We start from the raw sequence: 25165 nt of genomic DNA on the forward strand, positions 1-25165 counted from the left end.
CATTCAAAAAGTGAAATCTGTATATTATATTTATTCATTACACACAGACTGATATATTTCAAATGTTTCTTTTAATTGCGATGATTATAACTGACAACTAATTTTGCCTGAATTACTGCAGCAATGCGGCGTGGCATGGAGTCGATCAGTCTGTGGCACTGCTTGGGTGTTATGAGAGCCCAGGTTGCTCAGATTGTGGCCTTCAGCTCTTCTGCATTGTTGGGTCTGGCGTATCGCATCATCTTCTTCACAATACTCCATAGATTTTCTATAGGGATAAGGTCAGGTGAGTTTGCTGGCCAATTAAGAACAGGGATACCATGGTCCTTAAACCAGGTACTGGTAGCTTTGGCACTGTGTGCAGGTGCCAAGTCCTGTTGGAAAACGAAATCTGCATCTCCATGAAGTTGGTCAGCAGCAGGAAGCATGAAGTGCTGAACACAGTGGACCAACACCAGCAGATGACATGGCACCCCAAACCATCACCGACTGTGGAAACTTTACACTGGACTTCAAGCAACGTGGATTCTGTGCCTCTCCTCTCGTCCTCCAGACTCTGGGACCTTGATTTCCAAAAGGAAATGCAACATTTACTTTCATCAGAGAACATAACTTTGGACCACTCAGCAGCAGTCCAGTCCTTTTTGTCTTTAGCCCAGGCGAGACGCTTCTGACGCTGGGTCTTGTTCAAGAGTGGCTTGACACAAGGAATGCGACAGCTAAAACCCATGTCTTGCATACGTCTGTGCGTGGTGGTTCTTGAAACACTGACTCCAGCTGCAGTCCACTCTTTGTGAATCTCCCCTACATTTTTGAATGGGTTTTGTTTCACATTCCTCTCCAGGGTGCAGTTATCCCTATTGCTCGTACACTTTTTTTCTACCACATCTTGTCCTTTCCTTTATCTCTCTATTAATGTGCTTGGACACAGAGATCTGTGAACAGCCAGCCTCCTTAGCAATGACCTTTTGTGTCTTGCCCTCCTTGTGCAAGGTGTCACTGGTCGCTTTTTAGACAGCTGTCCAGTCAGCAGTCTTCCCCATGATTGTGTAGCCTACAGAACTCGACTGAGAGACCATTTAAAGGCCTTTGCAGTTGTTTTGAGTTAATTAGCTGATTAGAGTGTGGCACCAGTTGTCTTCAATATTGAACCTTTTCACAATTTTCATTAGTTGTCAGTTATAATCATCAAAATTAAAAGAAATAAACACTTGAAATATATCAGTCTGTGTGGAATGAATGTATACATTATACAAGTTTCACTTTTTGAATGGAATTACTGAAATAAATCCACTTTTTCATGATATTCTAATTATATGACCAGCACCTGTACACCGGTGCTGTAACTTCAACCAAAGTGAGCCAAACTTTAATAAACTGACTCGTTCTATAACACGGCTTCTTCTGTAAGATTCATAACCGAAATATTGTTTATTGTCTGTTTTGTTGGTTGATTAGAAGTTTTGGTGAATGACTTACTTTATATTTTAATTTTATGTTGACTTAAGCTGCAGTAAACCAGCATAGATGAATCGGGAAGCCGGAAGCCCAGTTCTGCCAGAAAAAAAGGAGAAAAAAAGATGAAAAGTTCTGCATGATAGAAATAAATATTCATAGTAAGTCCATTTTGACTGGGCAGAAGGTTGACTTTCTAAGTCAAATTACTAAATGTTAACTCACTTATGATATACTACTTTAAAATGTTGACTCACTATCTCATACATTTTACTTTGTCAGTCCAAATAGTTACTTACTGTGAGTATTTCTATTATATCTTGTCTATTTTTTATGCATTTCTTATCTTGGGCTCCCACATATACAGTATGTGATGATGAGGCACATTTGTAACTTTCTTTCTTTTTTTTAAGATTATTTTTTGGGCTTTTCCACCTTTATTTGATAGGACAGCTGGGTAAGAAAGGGGGAAAACATACAGGAAATCATCACAGGTCAGAGTCAAACCCTGAACCTCTGCGTCGAGGAATAAACCTCCCAGTATATGTGTGCCTGCTCTACCACTGACCCAACCCGGCCAACACATTTGTAACTTTTGTATATGAATAAAAGCATCTGCAGCTCGTGTTAATTATATGATCTACCCACTCGTATATCTTAGTGCCAGGTAACCAGCTGAACTTCAATAGACTGTTAAGGAAATTTGGGTCACAAATCAGGATAACCAACATAAAGTGTGTTACAGTAATAAGGTGTTGTTGAGCCTCCAGAAAAGCATCAGCGCTCTTTGGCTTCAAACATCATTCTTCCAAAAGATATTCCCTAATTTGGTGTGTCTGACCAAAAAGGATGTGATCACCATAGATATAGAACATTGTTCTATATCTATGGTGATCACCATGGATCCTGGATCATATGCATTCCTTTTTGATTCTAGCAACTGCAAAACAACTTTTTCACATGAGCTGAGTAGAGAGGTATCTGATGATTCAGAGTTGCTCAGTAAAGAGTCAATCTTGACTCCTTGCTGTACTAAATTGTTAAATACAGCTCATTATTGGTCATCTAGTCTCGGGTTGAGTAATACTGAGTCAGCACATGAATGACCAAGGTGCACAAGACATATAACTAGCTCCCTCTTTGTGTTTTTCTGCAACTTGTCACTCAGTGCCTCTTTCGTTGCCAGACGTCAGCTTCCCCCCCCCTTGCCTCTCTCTCTCTCTCTCTGCCTCACTCTATCTCACTGTGCACTACTTAAACAAATGACTCTCTATCTCTGCTAGCGTGCTCTGCAGAGACAGCGGTGTCGGTGCGTGCAGCCTCTGGGACGTAGCCTACTGCTTTAACATGAGAAAGGAGAGCAGGCTAATTCGGTGGATCGGGAGGATTGTGGTTGTGACAGCTTTGTTGTTGCTGGGCTTCATCATAGGTAAGACATGATAACACAACACAAACTTAAACAGGACCGTCATGTAATGAAGCCCAAGTAATATATACTCTGCTCCTTGTGTTTGTTGTTGATTAAAAGTGTAAATGGTAAAGGCAGTTGCTGAAATAAAATATAAGGAGATAACATTTTGTAACTCTGCTATCAAATATAGGCTACTCGCTGTTTAAGTTTAATCTTGAAGGTGGCAATGTGTGTGTGTGTGTGTGTGTGTGTGTGTGTGTGTGTGTGTGTGTGTGTGTGTGTGTGTGTGTGTGCGCGCGCGCGTCACTACTCTGACACATTTCACGTCTGCCTGCTCACAGCAGGTTCACACTCGCTGTCCATAACCACAACTCCATTTGAAATATAATTTCTAGCATAACTGGAAACTTTTGTTTTTTTTCGATTGCTAAACGACACTGGTCACATCACCTGCAAAACTCATTCCAAGCAACACTACTCTTTACACACGTCTCAAAACAGGCTCAGTGCAGCCAAACACTATGCACACGCCTCACTGAGATAACACACACTGTCACTCAGAACACATTGAGAGTAAAAACACTAGCGTCAAACACCAATACAAACTTTTCTTTACAGTTTAAATCATTTAAGTTTATTTACGCTAATCAATAATTGCTATAAGAAAACAGTGAAATAATTTTATTTTATTCCAGTTTTGAGGTAAACAATAATAAATGAAAATCCTCAGTTTGCTTACCTACAGTAAATAGATATTTATATTTTGTCTGTAGTAATTTATGTAATTACTGGAAATGTTACAAACTAAAGGTACGTAATAGTCCAGAAGTTTTACAATTTTTTTTTTATCAACAAATTGGATGTCTTCTCTTGCCATATGAACCTACATTATCTAGAACTACGAATGACTATGTTCCCATTGCTTACACATCCATTGCTTTGTCAAAAAACAATAAGTGTGCAGTTTTACTATAGTAAAGGAAGTGTTTTTCACATTTTCACAACTGTGTATGTAACCTCAGACATACCTGGACATATTGGTATCTTTGCTTTTTTACCTGTTCGCTGTTTCTCTCAAACGGTACAATGTATAACTGTTTCATTCTTATTTGGTGTTCCTTTATTTTCAAAAAAGGCTTTCTGAGCTTTCCCTATATACTGTATATACAGTAGGCCTATGTGTTCACTAACAAGTCTGAAACAAGAAATAATTGCAATCAGCAGTGTTTGAAATGCACCAGGTTGAAATCTATTCTGTTTTGAATGTGTGGTCAGCAGTTTTGACAGCAGTGTGTTAGCATTTGAAAATCTACAGTTTTGTGCACGTTCTGGTTAAAGCCATGGGATAAGTCTGTAGAGTTTTTTTGTGATTAACAGCTTTTTATTTTTTTGAATAAAGCATACATACAGATACATAAACAACACCACCTCCCACCCACCCCCCACCCAAAAACCAAACCGAACACCTCAACACCAACAGATTCGCCTTGGTTGCACATAGATTTGCAATATAAGATTTCTTGTGCACGTTAGGAAGAAACAAAATTAACCTATCAATAATAACTAATAGAAGGTACAGTTATTCAATACCATACCACATGCACACAAAAAAATACTGTGAATGCCCCTCTCAAGGAATTATATCAATAAGTCAATCAGTCTCTTTTTTTCCTTCATTGAATGACCAATATTTGCCCCATCTTTTGTCATAGAATTCTAGTTTTCCAAATGTCTTATAAGACATCCTTTAAAATGCTGCCACTCTTGCCAATTCAACAGTCCACTCTTGGACCGAGGGAACTCCCTCGGTTTTCCACCCTCTAAGAAGTATCTGTCTGCTTATCGTGACGCTGGTTTGGATCCAATTGTTTATATACTTGACAAATAGTCTGGGACAGAAGTCTACTGGAATCCCTGATATCTCAATAAGGAGACTGTGTATCCATGTCCAAAATTCTTGCACTTTGTCACAGGACCATAAAGCATGTAAAAGATGACCCTCTTCAGATTTACATCGCCAGCAGTTTGGATTTGCGATCAGACCTAATCTAAACAGTCTAGACGGGGTCCAATAAAAGCGATGCAATATCTTAAATTGTATTAAACGTACTCTTGCATCCCTTGACATGGTTTTTATGTTTGTACATATCTTTATCCACTCATCCTCCTCCAGTCAGACTTAGGTCCCTCTCCCATATGCTCTTAAGAGCTAGTATGGCCCCGTCCCCTGCTGTCTGAATCAACATGGAGTAATACATAGAAGCCTTGAATCCTTGACTATAGCACCTTACAGTTTTTTACGATCGCTATGACACTTTTTTCAATACTCTTAACAACTTTCCTAAACTCTTAACACAGTTAGCACAACATCCGTCTGTGTAGGCTATCAAATTAACACATTTCTTGTTGCTTTGACACAAAATGCATACAGTTAACACAAATTTAAAATGCTTGAACTTCTTTTACACACAAGCTCCACCAAGACCAAAACAATGGATCTTTACTGCCAAATTTACAAATGCTTTCACACTGTATGTCAGAACAGATAACAACATGTTTACACCTAACTTATAGGCTAAAGTCAAAGTGAACAGCTGATCATATTGTAAATTGAAACACAAATATATCCCCTGCATTTTATACATGCATTTATTGAGAAACAGCTGATTGAAGTTATGCAAATAGATCAATCACAGCTGATTCCCTTCTAGGAAACACACTCAGGTGTTGAGGTTCTTCCAATCGCATGATCATATGGTAGTACAGTAAAAGAGGACCTATTTGAACAATATACTGTAGATGAACACAGAAAATAAGAAAAATGCCTTCACGAGGGAGAGGAAGAGGAGTACCAGGACAATTCTGTCTCTGTCTCTGTCTCCTTTTTTCATAAACCATACATTCTATAAAGCTACTCTGAACTACTTTGAATCTCTGCAGCAAAAGAAACAAATTGGTGGCTGGGTTGGATCAGTGGGTAGAGCAGGCGCACATATACTTGGAGGTTTATGCCTTGACGCAGAGGTCCAGGGTTCAAATCTGACTTGTGACGATTTACTGAATGTCTTCCCCCTTTCTCAACTAGCAGTCCTGTCAAATAAAGGCGGAAAAGCCCCAAAAATATTCTTTAAAAAAAATTTTACTAAACCCAACAAAACAAAAATTTAGAAAAGCTTCAACAGAAACTACAGTGTAAAACACAATATATGATCAATACAATCACTATTGTCTGTTCTATAAGGGCAGACCTGACTGACACATATAAAGTAATGCAGTTTCTGTAATTCCATGGGATGTTAGTTAAAGTTTTTCTTGATTGCTTTGACCTGCTTAAAGAAACTGGGATCCACTTGGTTTTCATCATCACTGTCTCAGCAGAGCAGAAGACACCTCTTGCAAATGTGTTAACCCTTTCTCATTGGATTGACACATTTCCCCCACGCTTTTGCAGAACAGTTAACACAGATGTCATTAAAGCAGTCCAAACTCCATTGTTTTAGCTATGGTAACCAAACAGAAACCATCTGTTCCTAACTATTAGAAACTACCTACATCAGTATGAAATCACTGAAGCACCTGTTTGACACTCCTTGACACAAATCTTCAATTAGCAGTCAGTCTGCAGGGTTAGGCCATGTGGCCCCATCATCAAGACATTAGAGATTGAGTATCAATAGTGGCTATTTCTTATACTCTACAGTAATAGATGTTTATACTTTATTGTAATATATTTTATTTTTATTTTCTTAATTTCTTATACTCTAATAGATTTTATTTTGGTTTGGTTTACATGTATTTTGTGTAATATTTACAGTATTTCAGTTTTCAGCCACAGTTTGAAAATAAGAATCAATGGAATCAATAACATTTGCATTAAATCATTTCTGATTCTGGATCCAATTCTTTGCAAGAAGGCAAATTTGACAACAAATGGCACTGGCATGAAATCTCCGTACAGTAATAGGCTACAATGACAAGTATGTATTTTGTTGTCCACTGTGTAATGGTTGATTGGAAGAGCTCACACACTTGTCTGCAAGTTGTGTTGTTTGAATGCAAAATTTGCTTTTGTTGCATATTTAAAATGTTTTGGCACAGTTAGAGACTTTTGCGAACAAAATGTTTCATTTTGAGCATGAGTGCCACTGTTTCGGCCTGTGTGTTAACTGTTTTGAAAATGTGGAGTTTGAGTTGACTGCTGTATCAAAGCAATCAAGAAAAACTGTATTTGTATGACATTGTGCTATGATTGACTAAATGTTCCTGTTGGGAGAGAACATGTGTTAGTGTTTTGGAAGAATTATTTGATTTTGAGACATGATTGCATTGTTTTGGTAAACATAGTGTATTGTGTTAGTGAATTATTGTATTTTGAAAATCAGTGTTGGAGTTTAATTTACAATATGTGATTTTGAGCATGAAATTAACTGTTTTGCCAATCGTGTGTTGTAGGTGTGTTGGTGCGTTAAGAGTTTAGGAAAGAAAATTGTCATAGCGATCGTGAAAAACTGTAATATCTCTTCTAGGAACCCAGCTGTTGCAGGAGCTGTTGTGTAAGTCTGTATAGTTTTGAAAACTGTGTTCAAGTAATGCTTTGTCCAACTTGTATTACTGTAATTTCTTCTTTTCATCAAATCATACTTTTTTACTTTTTATACTTTTCATCAAGTAATACGGTGGTGACACTGTTGTTGAACTGTGTGTGTGTGTGTGTGTGTGTGTGTGTGTGTGTGTGTGTGTGTGTGTGTGTGTGTGTGTGTGTGTGTGTGTGTGTGTGTGTGATCGCTGTAGGATGGTTTGCAAAGCCCACTACAAACACTACAAACCAGATTGCTTCCAGCAAGTATCTGAGGGAGTTTCTGGATGAAATGCAGTCTGACCAGATCAGAGAGCATCTCAGGTAGCCTAACACACTAAACCTGTCCTGTCCATCCAACCAACCTGTCCTGTAATCCAAGACCCCTCCTTAGGCTGGGCTTCCTTCAGGACGACTCACTAAACCAAGTTTCTTTCCCAATTTGACACATCACATTAAGAAAAGCACAGGTTCAAATAATCAAATGAGTGATGGTGGTATTCCATGTAGCTGTTTCAGTTTAACATAGCTGGTATTATGCTTGCTGGTTCGCTGTTTCACACTGTCATGACTTAGGCCTACTGGGACACGTGAACAGAACAGAGCCATTGGTAATTAGTAACAGCTGTCATATGACAAGTCAAAGTGTTTGTTGTAAAAAGGCTTTTCAGACTTAAGGATCCATGCTGCGTTCATGTGAAGTCAAGGTTACAACAACAGCTTTGCATGAACATAAGCCTACTTTTTTTCTAAAAAAACATTTTCATTCTGTAAGTGCTGTGACTGACTGTTTACATCCTGTCCACAGGAAATTTACACGACTCCCCCACCTGGCTGGTACAGAGCAGAATCTGAGATATGCAGAGCAGATCAGGAAAGAGTGGCTGGAGTTTGGACTGGACTCAGTGGAGATGGTGCCCTATGACGTCCTGTTGTCCTATCCCAACAAATCACAGCCAAACTACATCTCAATAGTTGATCAGCTTGGCAGTGAGGTACAGTAGGCCTATATGGACACATCCAGCCAAAAGCACTCATACTTTGCCCAAATTTAATTTCAACCTTTCTATAAAAGACAAGTCTTGCAAAAACCTCTGTACTTGTTTCTGGTGCAATATTGTCATTAGTTTTAGCTCCCATCTATTACAGCATTAGGATAGCAGTCAGAGCCAGTTTATTCTACAGCTACCACTTAAATGATTTAAAATGACTATTTGCATGCCTTGTGTTCACATTGTTGAAAAAGAGACGTGTTTCTGGATTTAAGAGGAACTTTTTTTTAGCTGAACAGAAACTAATTTGAATGGACACTTTAGTTTAATGATAGCCAAACCTTTTGTGATGCTAACCCATTTAATACTCCATTCTCCACACCCAACCCCCCTGGTGATTACAAGTTCAAAGGAATTGTAATTTTGTCAAGCACATGAACAACAACAGTCCAAACCCTGTGACGCCTTCTCAGTCTGTTGTGGGAGATAAAACAGTTGCAGTGTGCACGTGAAGATCATACAGATTCTTTAAAAACACAGCCATATATTGCTCCAGGCCTCCTCTCCACCTCCATACACCACTGCAGTACAGCTTATTCAAGTCCAAGGTCCTTTTATATGTAGCCTTGTGGAGATAAACCTCTGTATGTGTCTAATTAGTAGAGATAATGATATCGCACAGAGGCAAACAAGAGAAAACAGACCAGGGTTTACTACACGGCCATATTGCAGCATGCTGCTATGCATTCAGGTACACAATAAGGTTTTACATTTCAGATGACAACAATTCACTGAACTGCACACAGATCTACTCAGTGCAGAACATGACCCCTGGGACTGTAGCAGCATCCTGTTGTAGTTGGCTGAGGTGCAGCTAATTAATTTTTAACTATGTTATTAAACTAGAGCTGCAAGAAATGATTATATATATTATGGTATAATCAGCTGATTATGTTCTCCAGTCATTGATGGATTGTTTGGTTTGTAACAGTAACAGTGACACCTTCGCGTTGCTTGTTATGTCCAACCATTGGAGAAGCTACGACAAAAATTAAAATAAAATAAATAAAACGTTCAAATAATTCATTTGACAACTGGAACCATGAAATGTTTGGCATTTTTGCATTAAAAAATACTTTTGTTTACCAATTATCAAAATATAAATCAGTTAATTGATTATTCAACTAATAAATAAATAGCAATGGTTAATAAATGAAGTGGAATTGAAATATGCAGTAGCATGAAACTATGATACTCAGGTAAATTACAAATAACTTAAATTTGTATAAGTACAGTATTTGAGTAAATTAAGTTACATTCCACCTCTGCTTATTTCTCAGAGTTGTCAGTGGATACATTAAAGATTTCCAGGCATTTACCACAGAGAATAAAGGGCTGCCTATCTCCTCAATATTTCCTCTAATTTAATCTGTGCTCATCTTTCATTCACAGGTTTTTAACACTTCCTTGGCTGAGCCAGTTCCAGCGGGTTATGAAGATGTTTCTAACATTGTGCCTCCATACAGTGCCTTCTCTGCCAAAGGACAACCTGAGGTACACACATCCACACACATTCAAACTTATCTTACTGACAAGAAGAATCATGTTTAAATATCTTCACTGCAGTAGTTACAGTAAAGTAAAGTGAACATGGATTTTAAACATTGACCATCCCAATCCTCCACTCTCTGATAATCTAAGATGTCTCCTCTTACTGTCTCTCTCTCTCTGCAGGGGGATTTGGTGTATGTTAACTATGGTCGAACAGAAGACTTTTTCCAGTTAGAGAGGGAGATGGGCATCAATGTTACTGAGAAGATTGTCATCGTCAGATATGGAAAAATATTCAGAGGCAATAAGGTAGGAAAGTTCTTGGTCATACATACAACCCTGTTGAATAATTTGGTTACACTTTACTTGAAGGTATCTACATAAGAGTGACATGACACTGTCATGAACGTGTCATAAACATTATAAAAAAGTATTTTTTTACGCTTCTTTTAGTAAGTGTCATTCGGTTTTTGTCCTGACAAGTTATGGTTAGGGTTAGAGTTAGGGTTATGGTTCATGTGTCATGACTGTGTCATGACAGTGTCGTGTTCATGACAGTGTCATGTCACTCTTATGTAGATACCTTCAAGTAACGTGTTACCAATAATTTCTTCAAAGTATTGTATAAGTAGTTAAAAGGATACCTGAGGTTAAATGTGCTGGAAAGGTACATCTGACAAACAGCTGAATATCACACATCTTTTAATATTTAATGCTATTCATCAATGTCAAACCAATTGCCGATATTTTGTTATGCACACAGAAAAAAAGGACAGCAATAAATAACATTTTGTACACCATCAAAATTACTCACTTCTCTGTCTGTCTCACTCCACCAGGTGAAAAACGCCATGTTAGCTGGAGCAAAGGGAATCATTATGTTCTCAGATCCAGCAGATTACTGGGCTGCTGGAGTCCAGGTAGAGTATTCTGCAACATTTTAACCAGAATATTTTTGTCATAATTTGTTAATGCAGTAGAGGTTGTGTATATTTTGGATGATAAGCCTTAAAACAAGCCCTCATCGGTGGCAGAGTCTACCAACAACAACTACAAATTCATGATCTGGATCATAATTCGAAACAGTAGCAGATTCTACGAGAATTATTCAGTGATTCAAGAATGTACAGTACATCATCTCTGTTAATATTTGAATCCTGGATACAAATGCAATCTGTGTATTCAAATAAGTGTGTGTGTGTGTGTGTGTGTGTGTGTGTGTGTGTGTGTGTGTGTGTGTGTGTGTGTGTGTGTGTGTAGCCCTACCCTGATGGCTGGAACCTACCCGGTGGAGGAGTTCAGAGAGGGAATGTTCTCAACCTGAATGGAGCCGGAGACCCACTCACACCAGGGTACCCCGCTAAAGGTGTGTATCTCTGTGTGCCTATTTATACACTACATGGGTTACAGCCAGTATGAGTGCATACATGTGTGTGAGTTTATGTCACAAAGTCTGCTCTCTTACAGAATACACCTACAGATTCAACCTTGAGGACGCAGTGGGACTTCCCAAGATTCCTGTGCATCCAATTGGCTTCCATGATGCAATTCACCTGCTCAAGTAAAAATATTTTTTCTTTTTTTACACTTTTCCATGATCCAATATGCAATCATTCAGAGCAGTGCCATTTGGAATAAGTCTACCGCCACGCTAGCGGCTCTGTGAAGCTGACGTCAACATGCTAACATGCACACAATGATAATGTTAACATGCTGATAATTAGGTAGCGTTCACCTTAATTTAGGGTTAGCTGAAGCTGATGGGATGTCACAGGTTTAGAAGGTATACAGTCATTAAGCAAATTATTGGACAAAAAACATTGACCTGATGGTGGCTCTAGGTGAAAGGTCATGGGATTTACAAAGTTATTAAAATTTAACCTTAATTAAAATATATTTGCAAAATTTCATGACAATCTATACAATAGTTGTTGAGATATTTCAGTCTGGACCAAACTGATGGACCAACTTAGAGACAGACAGACAGACGCTATCATCATTATGGAATCTTGAACTTAGAGCATGAAACATTTTTATTGGGCTCCCTAAATGAAATTAGCAGCTGATTTGTATTTTAAGAATATGTAAATTATTAAATAACAGTTACAGTTATTGTTCAACAGGAACATGGGAGGACTGATTCCACCCAACAACTGGAAAGGAGCTCTGAATGTCTCCTACAAGATTGGTCCAGGCTTTACGGATGACTTCAGGAGCCAGTAAGTGCTTACATTAAGCTTTTATGTCCAGTGTCACAGTGATCACTTGTGTCCACTCTACCCTGTGATAATGTGATTCTCCCTTCCACCTACTTTCTTCACAATAAAACTCTTTCCTCACCAGTTGATCGTCTCTTTTCTCCTGCTTCACTGCTGTCTTCACTCTTTAGTGGCTTGATTAGTGTTTGGATTGCATCTCCCCCTTTGTTGCTTTTTGTCTTGTTCAGTTTTAGTGACCCAGTGGCAAGTAGCCAACACTGACATACAATGGAGGCCTTTCTAACCCCTGTGTGTGAGAGACATACATAACACATCCACACACAAACAAGCTGCACAAATTAAGGATGTACAACAGTAATGAGGTCCTTTTTGTGCTTTTGAACTGTGGTGAGTGTTTTGTGGATTTCTGGAGCAACAGCCTCCATAACAACAAGAGAATCAAGTTTCACAAAAGAATCGAAAAACACCATTCTTTGTGAATGTTTTCTATTTCCAAATTCTGCTCAGATTAGTAATTTCTTGTTCAAAGTAACTCTATTGATCTGTTTCCACTGTGTTTCTTTCTTTGTTGCTGTATCTCTTTCTCCCCTGTGTGTGTGCATCACCCCTTCCTTAATCTGTCTGTCTCAGGAAGGTGCGTATGAACATCCACACTAACAACCAGCTTACCAGAATCTATAACGTCATTGGCAGGATTAGAGGAGCTCTGGAGCCAGGTACGGTACCACAACCCAACCGTCTAAGCTTTTTGCAACATTGTACACACAACCAACAAATGCGAGTAACACTAATTATGCCAATATGGATAATACTGATATAGTCATAACAGAATAAGGAGAATGAACTAATTTAAATGCCTTTTGGTCAGGAACTTTAGTGGCTTTACTCTATTTTAAACACTCAGGCTTCGATCAAAACTGTCAAAAAATACAGTGTATCAGTGTCTTGAGTAAGTGCCTGTTTTTGGTTCAAAGGTTCTGTGCTAGAATGAACTATTTGGTTGCATTTGTATATTAGAGAAAACAAATACTGTAAACAACACAAATACAAAAACTGTTTAAAATTATTAAAGCAATTCTCATAATTTGTCTATCTTTCTATTATACCACCGTTAATGTGTTATTGTTGTTGTCTTTGTTGTTGTGTGTGTGTGTGTGTGTGTGTGTGTGTGTGTGTGTAGACAGGTATGTGATTCTGGGAGGGCACCGGGATGCCTGGGTGTTTGGAGGAATTGATCCCATGTCTGGTGCTGCAGTGGTCCACGAAACTGTGAGAAGCGCTGGCAGGCTGCTCAGTAAAGGTATGTCTCTGCAAGTGTGAGCGAATAATGGTGTCAATGGTCAGAGTACTGTGTGTGTGTGTGTGTGTGTGTGTGTGTGTGTGTGTGTGTGTGTGTGTGTGTGTGTGTGTGTGTGTGTGTGTGTGTGTGTGTGTGTGTAGGCTGGAGGCCTAGGAGGACTTTAATATTTGCCAGCTGGGATGCAGAGGAGTTTGGATTGCAGGGATCTACAGAATGGGCAGAGGTACTCATACACCAACCTATATGCCCTCACACACTTACACACACACACACACACACACACACACACTGACCACCCTTCGATCCTTCTTAACAGGACAATGCCAAGCTGCTGCAGGAGAGAGCTGTGGCCTACATAAATGCTGACTCTGCCATGGAGGGTGAGTGTGTTTGTGTGGACAGCTCAAAATCCCCAATAATTATAGACATGTTGATGTATGTATGTTATGTATGTTGATGAGGCTGTATTAGTTTTGGTGTGTGTGTGTGTGTGTGTGTGTGTGTGTGTGTCTCTAATTGAATTCCAGGCATGTACACACTGAGGGTTGACTGCACTCCGTCTCTACACACTTTAGTGTACGACATCACCAAGCAGGTGAGCAGACGTATACAATATATACATATATAGAAATGGTACATCTGAAATTGATTTGAGTGAATACATATTGTCATTCATGCTCACTTTTACTGTATGCTGTATTCCTGTCTTTCTCTCTGCCTCGTCTCTTTCTCTTTTCTTTCTATGTTTGCGTGTAGATAGCCAGTCCAGAAGAAGGAGAGGAAGGTGTTTCTCTGTACGATAGTTGGCATAAGAGGGACAACTGGACAAATGACCGCGATGCACCCAGGTACAAAGTTGCTTGTTCTGGTCAGGGTGTACACGAACTAACAACAAAACCCACAATAAAAAAAAAACAACAAGATGATTACTACTTCTTCAATGCAACTGTTGGAAAAATGTGCAAAGATGTATGTCTCATGTCTCCATATGGCCATGTGTTGGGTTTAAAACAACATTGGAATTTAAAATTTGTTGGCTAATCATTAAAACAATCAAGAAATTAATTAAACAAATCACGAAATCAGTCTGTCTGTCTTTCTGTCCTCCTGTAGGATCAATAAGCTCGGGTCAGGCAGTGATTTTGAGGCCTATTTTATCCGTCTGGGAATTGCTGCAGGTAGAGCCAGATACACCAAGAACAAGGTAAGACATGCTGTACCTAACATTACTCACCGTTATTATATTCAAATATATTGCTGAATGTGTTTACTTACATTTACTATTGTAAGCTTACAGTATAGTGCATGTCCATTTTGTCTTAACTGAAGGGTTGAGTTAAGGTTAGAGCATACGTAGAAAGTGAGGAAAGTATCTTTATGGTAAAGGGTTACTGTGAGCCTCCATGAACTCAGTGAAATATCCTCTGTGCTTTCAGATAACAGAGCGATACAGCAGTTATCCAGTCTATCACAGTGTGTATGAAACCTTTGAAATAGTGGAGAAGTTTTACGACCCCTCCTTCAAGAGGCTTCGGGCAGTGGCCCAGGTGAGAGGCGGGCTCATCTTCCGATTGGCCGATTCCCTGCTCCTCCCTCTCGATGTCAACCAGTATGCAGATTCACTGAGGAAGTATGCACAGAGTATCGCACAGCTGGCACAGAGACACCCAGAGGAGATGAAGATGTATGCAGTGTCGTTTGGTTAGTTGATTTTGGTCACTGTGTGCGCTGACTATGCTAATTAAGTGTTTAAGTGTAGTTAAAATGTTTGAACGAGTTAGCCAACCCGCTGACTTTTACAAGAATTTCCTTGCATTTAATTTAATTTTTCCTATGTTTTCAGATTCCTTGTTTTCTGCTGTTGAGAACTTCACCATTGCAGCCAGGGACTTCCATGAGCGCCTGCAGACTCTCAACAGAGAAGAGTAAGAGTGTCCAAACAAATGCTGAAATATGTTGGTGTAAATGCTCTAGGTTATGCTTCAAAATGTACACTCAGTGTACTTTACTTTGTACACCTGTACAATTTATTGGAATCAAACAGTTCTGCCATGAATTCTTCCGTTATGAAGTTTATAATTTTCAGTTTGTGTTGACAGTGTCAGAAATGTGTAAATTCAATTATATGTTTATCAAAGAAGTCCTAGTTAAAAGTGGTGTTGTACTGGATTACATGATATTGAGAGCTGTTCAAATGTTTTTCCTTTTGCATTTTAATACATGAGGGGGGCAGAATATTAGAAACACCTCTGAATACAATTTAGTCCAGTATTTTATTTATTCATTGGTATATTTAATAGGGATACAAATTGCTGTTAATGCACCAGAGTTAGCCAGGAGGTTATTTTTATCTGTAGTTCCTGGACAGATGTTACACATGTCTACCTAAAAAAGGATATAAGATTAAAATTGCATAGAACAACACCAGCACTAACTATAACCGTAATGCTAAAACATTTAATGTAATTCAGACCTCTATGACAAAATAAAAAAACTCATCATGGAAATAGACTTTAAGGCATAACACCTGTATTGGATTGTTTGTGCGTGTGTAATAATAAAGTGGACACTAAGTCAGGACCAGTCAAGTTGTGTGTGCAAGGCATTTCATGTGCATGTGTGTATCAGTCCTCTGCAGGTACGTGTCATCAATGATCAGCTCATGTACCTGGAGAGAGCCTTCATAGACCCCCTGGGCTTACCTGGCAGACCCTTCTACAGGTTAGTCACACACGCGCTCTGTAATGGTCAGTTAGATTTACAGTAGGTCAGCATCACTGGTTTCATAACAGTTAATCCGTCAAATATTTTTCACAGCGGACATTTAGACATGTCATAGTAGGAAAAGCACAGGTGTTACTAATGACATTAATGCTGGCTCTGTTGAATGCCCATTATCTCTCTCCCACACACTTTTAATTTAAGCATAGTTAAGCTCTGTTTGATCAGCAGATCTATTTTTTGCAACTGACCGTTGGATGACGTTGTTTATCATATAAGAGGTGAAGATAAAGACCCTGATTCTCCAGAAAACACTGTGGTGTGTGTTGTGTATAATAAGGACGCTGGAGGAGAGGTTGTAAACCGCGGCTCACTTTACTTTCAGAGAACAGGAACTACACATTTCAGACCAACACAACTGTCACTTCCGCATGCGCCAAGGCGTTACCAAACGAACACAGGTTACATCATCCTGAACGGACATAACATTTTCCCCTCTCTGGGTGGAGATTCAAACATGAAAGGGAAACACAAAGTCATTCAGGTACTCAAGGCACAAAGTCCTTCAGATAATCAGGCCGTGCCCTCGTACGCACTGGCCGTGGAGAACACACAGCTGAAGGTGTGACAAACTGTGGTGTGGAGGCTGGGGGCTGGGGCAGTGGCGATGGTGGTGGGGGCACTGGGTATGACAACAAGGGAGTATCTTCAGGCTGTGCGGCTGATTGAGGTATGGAGTCCTCCTGCTCCTCTCTGGGTGGCATTATGTCCCCGCTGCTCTGAGTTGACATGGCAGGAGGTGCTGGCACCTTCTTAAGGCAGCTGGCGTGCCAGCGGGTGCCATCATCAAGGAGGTATGTGGCTGGTCCCAGTTGTCGGGCCACTTGCTGCGGAGTGGACCAAAATGAGGCCATCTTGTTCCCCCTGTGCGGTCGGCGAGCTCTCACCCTGTCTGCCACAGCGATATCTGGTATCTTGACCCTCTTTTTCTTGTCAAACCACTGCTTCATCTGCTTCTGACGGCGGGTGACTAAGGCTTCGACTGGAGGGAGTGTGTTCTGGCCTGCAGTGGGGCGGAGCCTATCCAGGTGTAGGTGCAACTCTCTACCCAGCATGAGTGAGGCTGGGGAAACCTCCGTGGTTGAGTGCTGGGAAGCACGGTAGTGTAGCAGTGTTAGACGTATGGCTTGTTTAAATGAGCAGCCCTGGGCCTGATGCGCTCTGAGGCCATTTTTCAGGGATTGATGGAAGCGTTCCACCCCGCCATTTGCCTGCGGGTGATACAGGGTCGTGCGGATGTGTCGTATCCCCCTGTCCTTTAGGTATGATGTAAACTCCGCAGAAATAAACTGTGGACCGTTGTCTGTGGTAATGGTCTGTGGAAGGCCCCAGCGGGAGAAGAGGGACTCCAGAAAGTCCACAATGACCTGGGAGGTGACAGAGCCAGTGGTGGTCAGCTCAGGCCATTTGGAGTGTAAGTTATACACTACGACAAAGAACCGCTGATAGTGGGGGGCCCCGTGGATCTTGCCGCATATGTCTAGCTGCAGATGCTCCCATGGCTTTGAAGGCCAGGCCAGAGGTTACAGGGGTGGTGGGGGTAGGCGGCCGGTTTTTCCACTCACAAGGCATGCTGGGCATTATTTAACGAGGGCCTCAATGTCTTTGTCTATGCCTGGCCAACACACCAGGTCGCGGCATCTCTGTTTAAGCTTCACTATGCCCAGGTGGCCCTCATGTGCCATGGCCAGCACACGGGCGCGAAGGGCCCCCGGAATCACAGTGCAAAGCCCACTTGCCACACATGTGTCATTCCAACAAGAGAGCTCCTGCTTGACCCAAGAGAAGGCTAACAGCTCCTCTGGCAACGCCCTTGGCCATCCCTGACGAATGTAGGTGCAGAGCTGGGAGATGACTGGATCCTGCTCTGAGGCTGCCTTCAATTCCTGCAGAGTGACCGTGGACTCGAGCGGCGTGTGTAGCATGTGAATAATCTCACTTTCGATGTGGTTGACGCTGTCGGGTGGGGCCTGGGCAGGCACTGACCGAGAGAGAAGGTGTGCAACGACATTATCCCGGCCCGGGGTGAACTGAAGAGTGTAGTTGTAGTTGCAGTCGTACAAACGATGCAGTCTCAGCGGCTTGTGACCGGTGCCAGTAGAGGAGAGCAGGGCTGTCAAAGCCTGGTGGTCAGTTCTCAGCGTAAACTGGCGGCCATAAAGGTAGAGGTGCCATCTCTCGCAAGCCCACATGCAAGCGAGGGCCTCCCGCTCCCGGACCAAATATCCTTGTTCAGTTTGGTTCAGAGCCCGGGAAGTGAATGCAACAGGCCTCTCCATGCCGTTCTGTACCTGTGACAGTATAGCCCCAATCGCCATGGCCGAGGCATCACAGGTGACCAGGGTTTGACTGGATATGTCAAAGTGTGCCAACACTGGAGGTGAGGTGAGTTGAGCTTTGAGGGTTTGCACGGCCTTGGTGCATTCCAGGGACCAGACCCACGGCACATCTCTCCGAAGCAGCTGGCGCAGTGGGGCCGTTATGGCCGAATACTGAGGCATGAACTTCATGTAGTAGCCCGTCATGCCCAGGAATGAAGCGAGCTGGGCAGTCGAGGTCGGTTTGGGAACGGAGAGGATGGCCTCCACATTAGATTGAAGGGGGGAAATGCCCTCAGTGGAAAGTCGGAAGCCTACATATTCAATCGCCGGCACCGCAAAATCACATTTTCCGCCATTTAGGGTTAGATTGTGCTTGGCGAGGGCTTTGAATACACTTTGCAGGCGACTGTCATGGATAGCAGCAGTAGCACCATGTACCACCACATCATCTGGAGTCACTGAGGAGTCAATGAGGGGTTGATGGGCGAAGGAAAACAGACAGCCCAGCCCTTCGAACAGTGATGACCACTTCTGATGCGGTCCGGCAGAGACAGTCATGATGGCAGCCCCCCCTGTGTCAATGAGTGAAAATCCCAATGCCGTGAACAGATCCAGCCCCATTAAATTAGCCCCTCGTCGGGCCACATTGAAGACAAAGGAGGGCAAGATCCTAGTGCCATAACTGACAGACACTGTGATGGACCCCAACAGGTCAATTTTTGAGTCACCATACCCATGTAGGACAGCAGTGGGCGCCGCCAGCGGATGGGAGAGGAAAAACTGACGGTATGTACTAGGTTCTCCAGGCAGTGCCCTTGATCAAGGCACTGGCTCAGATCTGGAGTTGGTCCCCGGGCGCTGTCATTGGCTGCCCACTGCTCCCTTGAGGGATGGGTTAAATGCAGAGAATGAATTTCGCTACATGTACGTGTATGTGACAAATAAAGTACCTTTACCTCTACCTTTTACCTATTCAGGAGGGAGACACTTGCGCCTGTGTCTAGCAGCAGAGGAGTACACACTGTGTCAATTTTCACTGTACATGACTTGAACTGCATCGGCCCCGATGTTACATGGCGAATTATGGTGGGTGAGCCACGGTGTTTCCATCCGACCTGGAGGGGGCAGAGCGGCACATCTTTGCAAAGTGATTTTTCCTTCCACAGTTACGGCATGATTGGCCATTAGCTGGGCAGGTCTGGGCTCTGGTGGCATGAGTGTTTGATCCACAGTTACCGCAGGAGAGCTGCCTTTGACGCTGACGTGGCACTTGTTGTCTTGTGAGATGCATGACTGGGTCTGGGGCTGTGTCTGGTACATCCAAAGTGCAAGGAAAGGAGGTGGAGGAAGAAGAGAAAAGTCAGCCATCCTTGTCGCCAAATGTTGTGAATAATAAGGACGCTGGAGGAGAGGTTTTAAACCGCAGCTCACTTTACTTTCAGAGAACAGGAACTACACATTTCAGACCAACACAACTGTCACTTCCGCATGCGCCAAGGCGTTACCAAACGAACACAGGTTACATCGTCCTGAACGGACATAACAGTGTGGTGTACCTCAGAGGCTAGAACCTCATTTTAAAACTGCATGTGCTGCTGTAAATGTGCCCCCATAGTGGAGAATGTGAATTATACTACAGTGTATCTGTGCTTTGCATCATTACTCTTGCCAAGTTCACATTTTCTCCTACTTTAAAGCCAAGTTTACACTACCGGTCAAAAGTTTGAGGTCACTTAGAAATTTCCATTCCACTCCATTACAGACAGAATACCAGCTGAGATCAGTTGCATTGTTTTTTTAATCAGGGCAGCTGTTTTCAGATTACATTATGTTCTTACATAATTGCAAAAGGGTTCTCAACTGTTGTAGAAAGAAGTGGCTGATCTTTAATGCAATATCTACATTGCCCGTTATCAGCAGCCATTCATCCAATGTTCCAAAGGCACATTCTGTTTACTAATTTGATATCATTTTAAAAGGCTAACTGAGAAAACATTGGAGAACACTTCTGCAAATTTCTAAGTGACCCCAAACTTTTGACCGGTAGTGTACATTCCTTTATTCAACATATGTTGCATATTCCACAATGAAAAAAGGAATGGCACTAAATTCCTTCTGTTATCGTCATCTGACACATTTTAGCTGCATTTTTAAACCCTTTTAATTTTGGTTTCCCTACTTTTCAGTGACATAGTTTCTTTGCTACAGATTGCTCTCACCCTGTATAAATATTTGCAATTAAATCACAAGTAGTGATTTTTACTAGCTGCAGTGTCCTTAATGTGTCCCAACCAGGTAACAGAAAGTTTGACTGTATATCCTCTTCTCTGTTTCAGGCATGTGATTTTTGCTCCCAGCAGCCATAATAAATACGCAGGGGAGTCTTTCCCTGGGATCTATGATGCATTGTTTGACATCGAGAACTCAGCTGATCCAGAGAAGGCCTGGGAGGAAGTCAAGCGCCAAATCAGCATCGCAGCATTCACCGTTCATTCTGCTGCCATGACACTAACACCACCTGCATGAAGCACACAAGCCGTCTAAAGCTATGTGATTTAGCTATCTATTGACAATTATGTTAAAACACCAGAATGTGAAGAGAGAGAACATGCTACCTCAGAGATGGACAATCCTTGTGTTCCAGGAACGTCCAGAGCTCAGTAATAAAGTGAATCTCTGAGTGCCACTACCAGATTACATCTCAATGATTTCTTATGAAGCTACAGTGAAGTAATAATTTATGTTTTTAATTTTTTGTTCTTGTTTTATTTGTGATTAACATTTTTTTATTTTTTTGAATAAAGCATACATACAGATACATATACAACTTTATTATTTAATACCATACCACATGCACACAACAAAAAAATACATGGCCAAAACAAAATACCATGAATGCCTCTCTCAAGGAATTATATCAATAAACAGTCTCTTTTCTTCCTTCATTGAATGACAAATATTTGCCCCATCTTTTGTCATAGAATTCTAGTTTTCCAAATGTCTTATAAGACATCCTTTCAAATGCTGCCACTCTTGCCAATTCAACAGTCCACTCTTGGACCGAGGAAACTCCCTCGGTTTTCCACCCTCTAAGAAGTATCTGCTTATCATGACGCTGGTTTGGATCCAATTGTTTATGTATTTACTCCCTTCGGTTAATACTGAATCATCCCCTAAGACAAATAGTCTGGGACAGAAGTCTACTGGAATCCCTGATATCTCAATAAGGAGACTGTGTATCCATGTCCAAAATTCTTGCACTTTGTCACAGGACCATAAAGCATGTAAAAGATGACCCTCTTCAGATTTACATCGCCAGCAGTTTGGATTTGCGATCAGACCTAATCTAAACAGTCTAGACGGGGTCCAATAAAAGCGATGCAATATCTTAAATTGTATTAAACATACTCTTGCGTCCCTTGACATGGTTTTTATGTTTGTGCATATCTTTATCCACTCATCCTCCTCCAGTCAGACTTAGGTCCCTCTCCCATATGCTCTTAAGAGCTAGTATGGCCCCGTCCCCTGCTGTCTGAATCAACATGGAGTAATACACAGAAGCCTTGAATCCTTGACTATAGCACCTTAATATCTCTTAATACCCAGCTGTTTTAGGAGCTGTTGTGTTGGGTCTAAAAATCCCCAAAAGCATGTGACGCAATTGTAAGTATCTATAAAATTGTGACTTGGGGATTCCTAATTGTTGCACAAGGTCATTAAAGGATTTCATAGTATTGTTGTAATTAAGATCTCCCAGAGTAACAATGCCCCTCTCAATCCAATCCTTCCACCAAATGGGGGATTTGTTAATACGTAATTTTGGATTCAACCAGATACTAGAGCATACATTTAAAAAAGGGTCAAACTTAAACATCCTGGCAACTTTAATCCACATCCCTTTCAGGTTGGTGAATATTGGATGAGTTTTAGCTTCTCTTGTTAGGTTTATGGACAAACATTGGAGTGGCGGTACTGGAGCAACCAACTGCTCAATACAAAGCCAGGGTAGTGCCCTCTCTGGAGGGAATGTCCAGTGGGCTAAATGTCTTAAATTAAAAGCATAGTAATAAAACAGCATATTAGGTAATCCTAATCCTCTGTCAATTGGTCTCTGCAGCTTTCTAAGATGTAAGCGGTGTGGTGTGTGTATGGCGGAAGAAAGAGAACCTAAATGCAGAGGGAGGCAGGCAGGAGATGGTTGAACTCAGGGATTTAATATAACAAAAAACAGCAGTACAAAGACTGGAAAACTCACTTATTTACGAAAGTAAATCAGGAACAGGTGAGACAACAGGTGAAACACATCAGGGCGGGGCAGGACAATCAACAAAGGAGGGAAAACACAGGAAGTAAACTGGACAAGACAAGACAGAAAACAGACTATCAAAATAAAACAGGAAACAGAACATAAACAGAGAAGTCACAACAGGGAACACAACAAAATATATACAGACCACAATACAGGATACATTTACAAGACAGGAACAGACAACTACAGAATAAACATATAAACATACAGAAATCAATAATACAGGCAACAGAAATGAACAAACAGGTAACAGAAATGTCCATAGCCATCACAAGCGGGGTCTCTTACCGTTCCAGATAAATTACTTTACTATCCTATCAAAGCATTTAAAGTATGACATGGGGACCTCAAGAGGAATAGACTGAATCAAATAATTTAGTTTGGGGACACAATTCATTTTCACAACATTGACCTTTCCAATCATTGATAAATTCAGTGCTGACCACCTATTGACATGCAGGCAATTTTATGAAGTAGTGGGTCAAAATTGACCTTGACCAGGTCCTTCAACTGTGGAGGGAAGAGGATGCCTAAGTATCTTATACCTTGCTTGGGCAACTGAAATAAGCCCGGTTGAAAGGATGAGGAGGGACAATAGGCTGTTAGAGTGAGAGCCTCTGACTTTGACCAGTTCACCTTATATCCTGAAAATTTTGAAAAAGAACTATTTGTTCTTAAAAGCGAAGGTATTGATTGATTTGGGTCAGACACAAATAATAAAATATCGTCTGCAAATAGCATTAGTTTATGCACCACTCCAGCTGCATCTACACCTGGGAACTCAGTATCTTTCCTTATAGCTGCTGCCAAAGGCTCTAGAGCTAGACAAAATAACAAGGGCGAAAGGGGTGAGCCTTGCCTTGTTCCCCTCCTCAGAGTGAAATAGTCAGATATGAGCCCATTATTTTGTACTGCAGCTTCGGGGTGTCTGTACAGTAATTGGATCCATTTTATAAACTTACTACCAAACCCCCATACATTCAGTATTTTTATCAAATAGCACCATTCCATTATATCAAAGGCCTTTTCCGCGTCTAGGGAAATGGCTGATTTAGGGGATTGGACATCAATTTTCACATCCATCTGAATTAGAGAAATCGGGCGATAATTTTTAAAATCTACAAAATCTTTCCCCTTTTTAAGGACAAGGGTGATCACAGCCTGTATTATAGTTGGGGGTAATCCCCCCCTCTCCAGAGACTCAGCTTATAGATCGAACAAAAGTGGAGCTAGCTCTGATGTAAAGCTTTTAAAGAATTCTGCCGAGAAGCCATCTGGGCCTGGTGCTTTACCTGCCGGGAGAGCCTTGATTACTTCTATGAGTTCTTCCACTGTAATGTCAGCATCTAGAAGTTCATTCTGTTTACTTGACAGTTTCGGAAGCTCTAATGGCTCTAGGAAAGCAAGGATTTCTTCCTCCGTGGAGATGGAGCTGTAGAGTCTAATATAAAAATCTCTAAAAGTCTTGTTAATATCCGCAGTTGCAGTTAGTGTGTCCCCTGCTGGCGATCTAATCACTGGGATGGTGGAAGTTTGTTCTCACTCTTTTATATACCTAGCAAATAGCTTTCCGGTTTTATCCCCTGACTCAAAATAAGTTTGCCTAGACTTAAACAGAAGAAATTCCACTTTTTTAGACAGAATGATATTATATTGATATTTCAATTGTGTCAATTCTCTCAAAAGGTTACCTGCCATATGTCTTTTCAGCTCCAATTCCGTGCTTTTAATTCTCTTTTCCAATTCTAACAATTATTTTGCTCTCGACTTCTTGACAAATGAGGTATATTGAATAATACAACCCCTAAGGACAGCCTTAAGGGCCTCCCAGGCCACACCCACAGATGTTACAGAGGACCAATTAGTCTCTATGTATACTTCTAACGCTGCCTTCATCCATTCAATATTTTCTGGATCTTGTAAGATTGAAGAGTTAAGCCGCCACCTGTAAGAGCGTTGCCTTTCACTGTGGGGTAATAGATCTAGGCCCACACAGGCATGGACAGAAATTAGTATACTTTCTATCGAGCAGCCAATCACTGAGGGGATGAATGGTTTAGATAATAAAAATAAATCTATCCTTGAATAAATTTTGTGGACTGGTGAAAAAAAAGTATTATTTTGTCCAAATGTCCACTAAACCCAGGGCCTTACACATCCACTGCAGTGTCAAAGCTGCACGGGAAGACCTGCGCACTGTACCCCCACTGTGGTCAAGGACTGGGTCCATTAATAAGTTAAAGTCTTTTT

General features: G+C 41.1%; 1 protein-coding gene across 1 annotated transcript; it reads left to right on the forward strand.

Moving 5' to 3' along the window:
• The first annotated feature begins 2708 nt into the window (after positions 1-2708).
• Positions 2709-22029, forward strand: naalad2 (N-acetylated alpha-linked acidic dipeptidase 2). The gene is made up of 20 exons (XM_028572271.1): positions 2709-2884; positions 7658-7766; positions 8251-8437; positions 9887-9988; positions 10169-10294; positions 10825-10905; positions 11246-11351; positions 11453-11546; positions 12109-12204; positions 12835-12920; positions 13385-13504; positions 13645-13727; positions 13821-13884; positions 14032-14099; positions 14261-14352; positions 14618-14708; positions 14941-15205; positions 15348-15429; positions 16133-16225; positions 20943-22029. The coding sequence occupies exons 1-20, from the start codon at positions 2803-2805 to the stop codon at positions 21130-21132; spliced, it is 2217 nt and encodes a 738-aa protein (XP_028428072.1). The 5' UTR covers positions 2709-2802; the 3' UTR covers positions 21133-22029.
• The last annotated feature ends 3136 nt before the right edge of the window (positions 22030-25165 follow it).

This window comes from Perca flavescens, chromosome 3 (genome assembly GCF_004354835.1).
Source record: "Perca flavescens isolate YP-PL-M2 chromosome 3, PFLA_1.0, whole genome shotgun sequence".
Taxonomy (NCBI): Eukaryota; Metazoa; Chordata; class Actinopteri; order Perciformes; family Percidae; genus Perca; species Perca flavescens.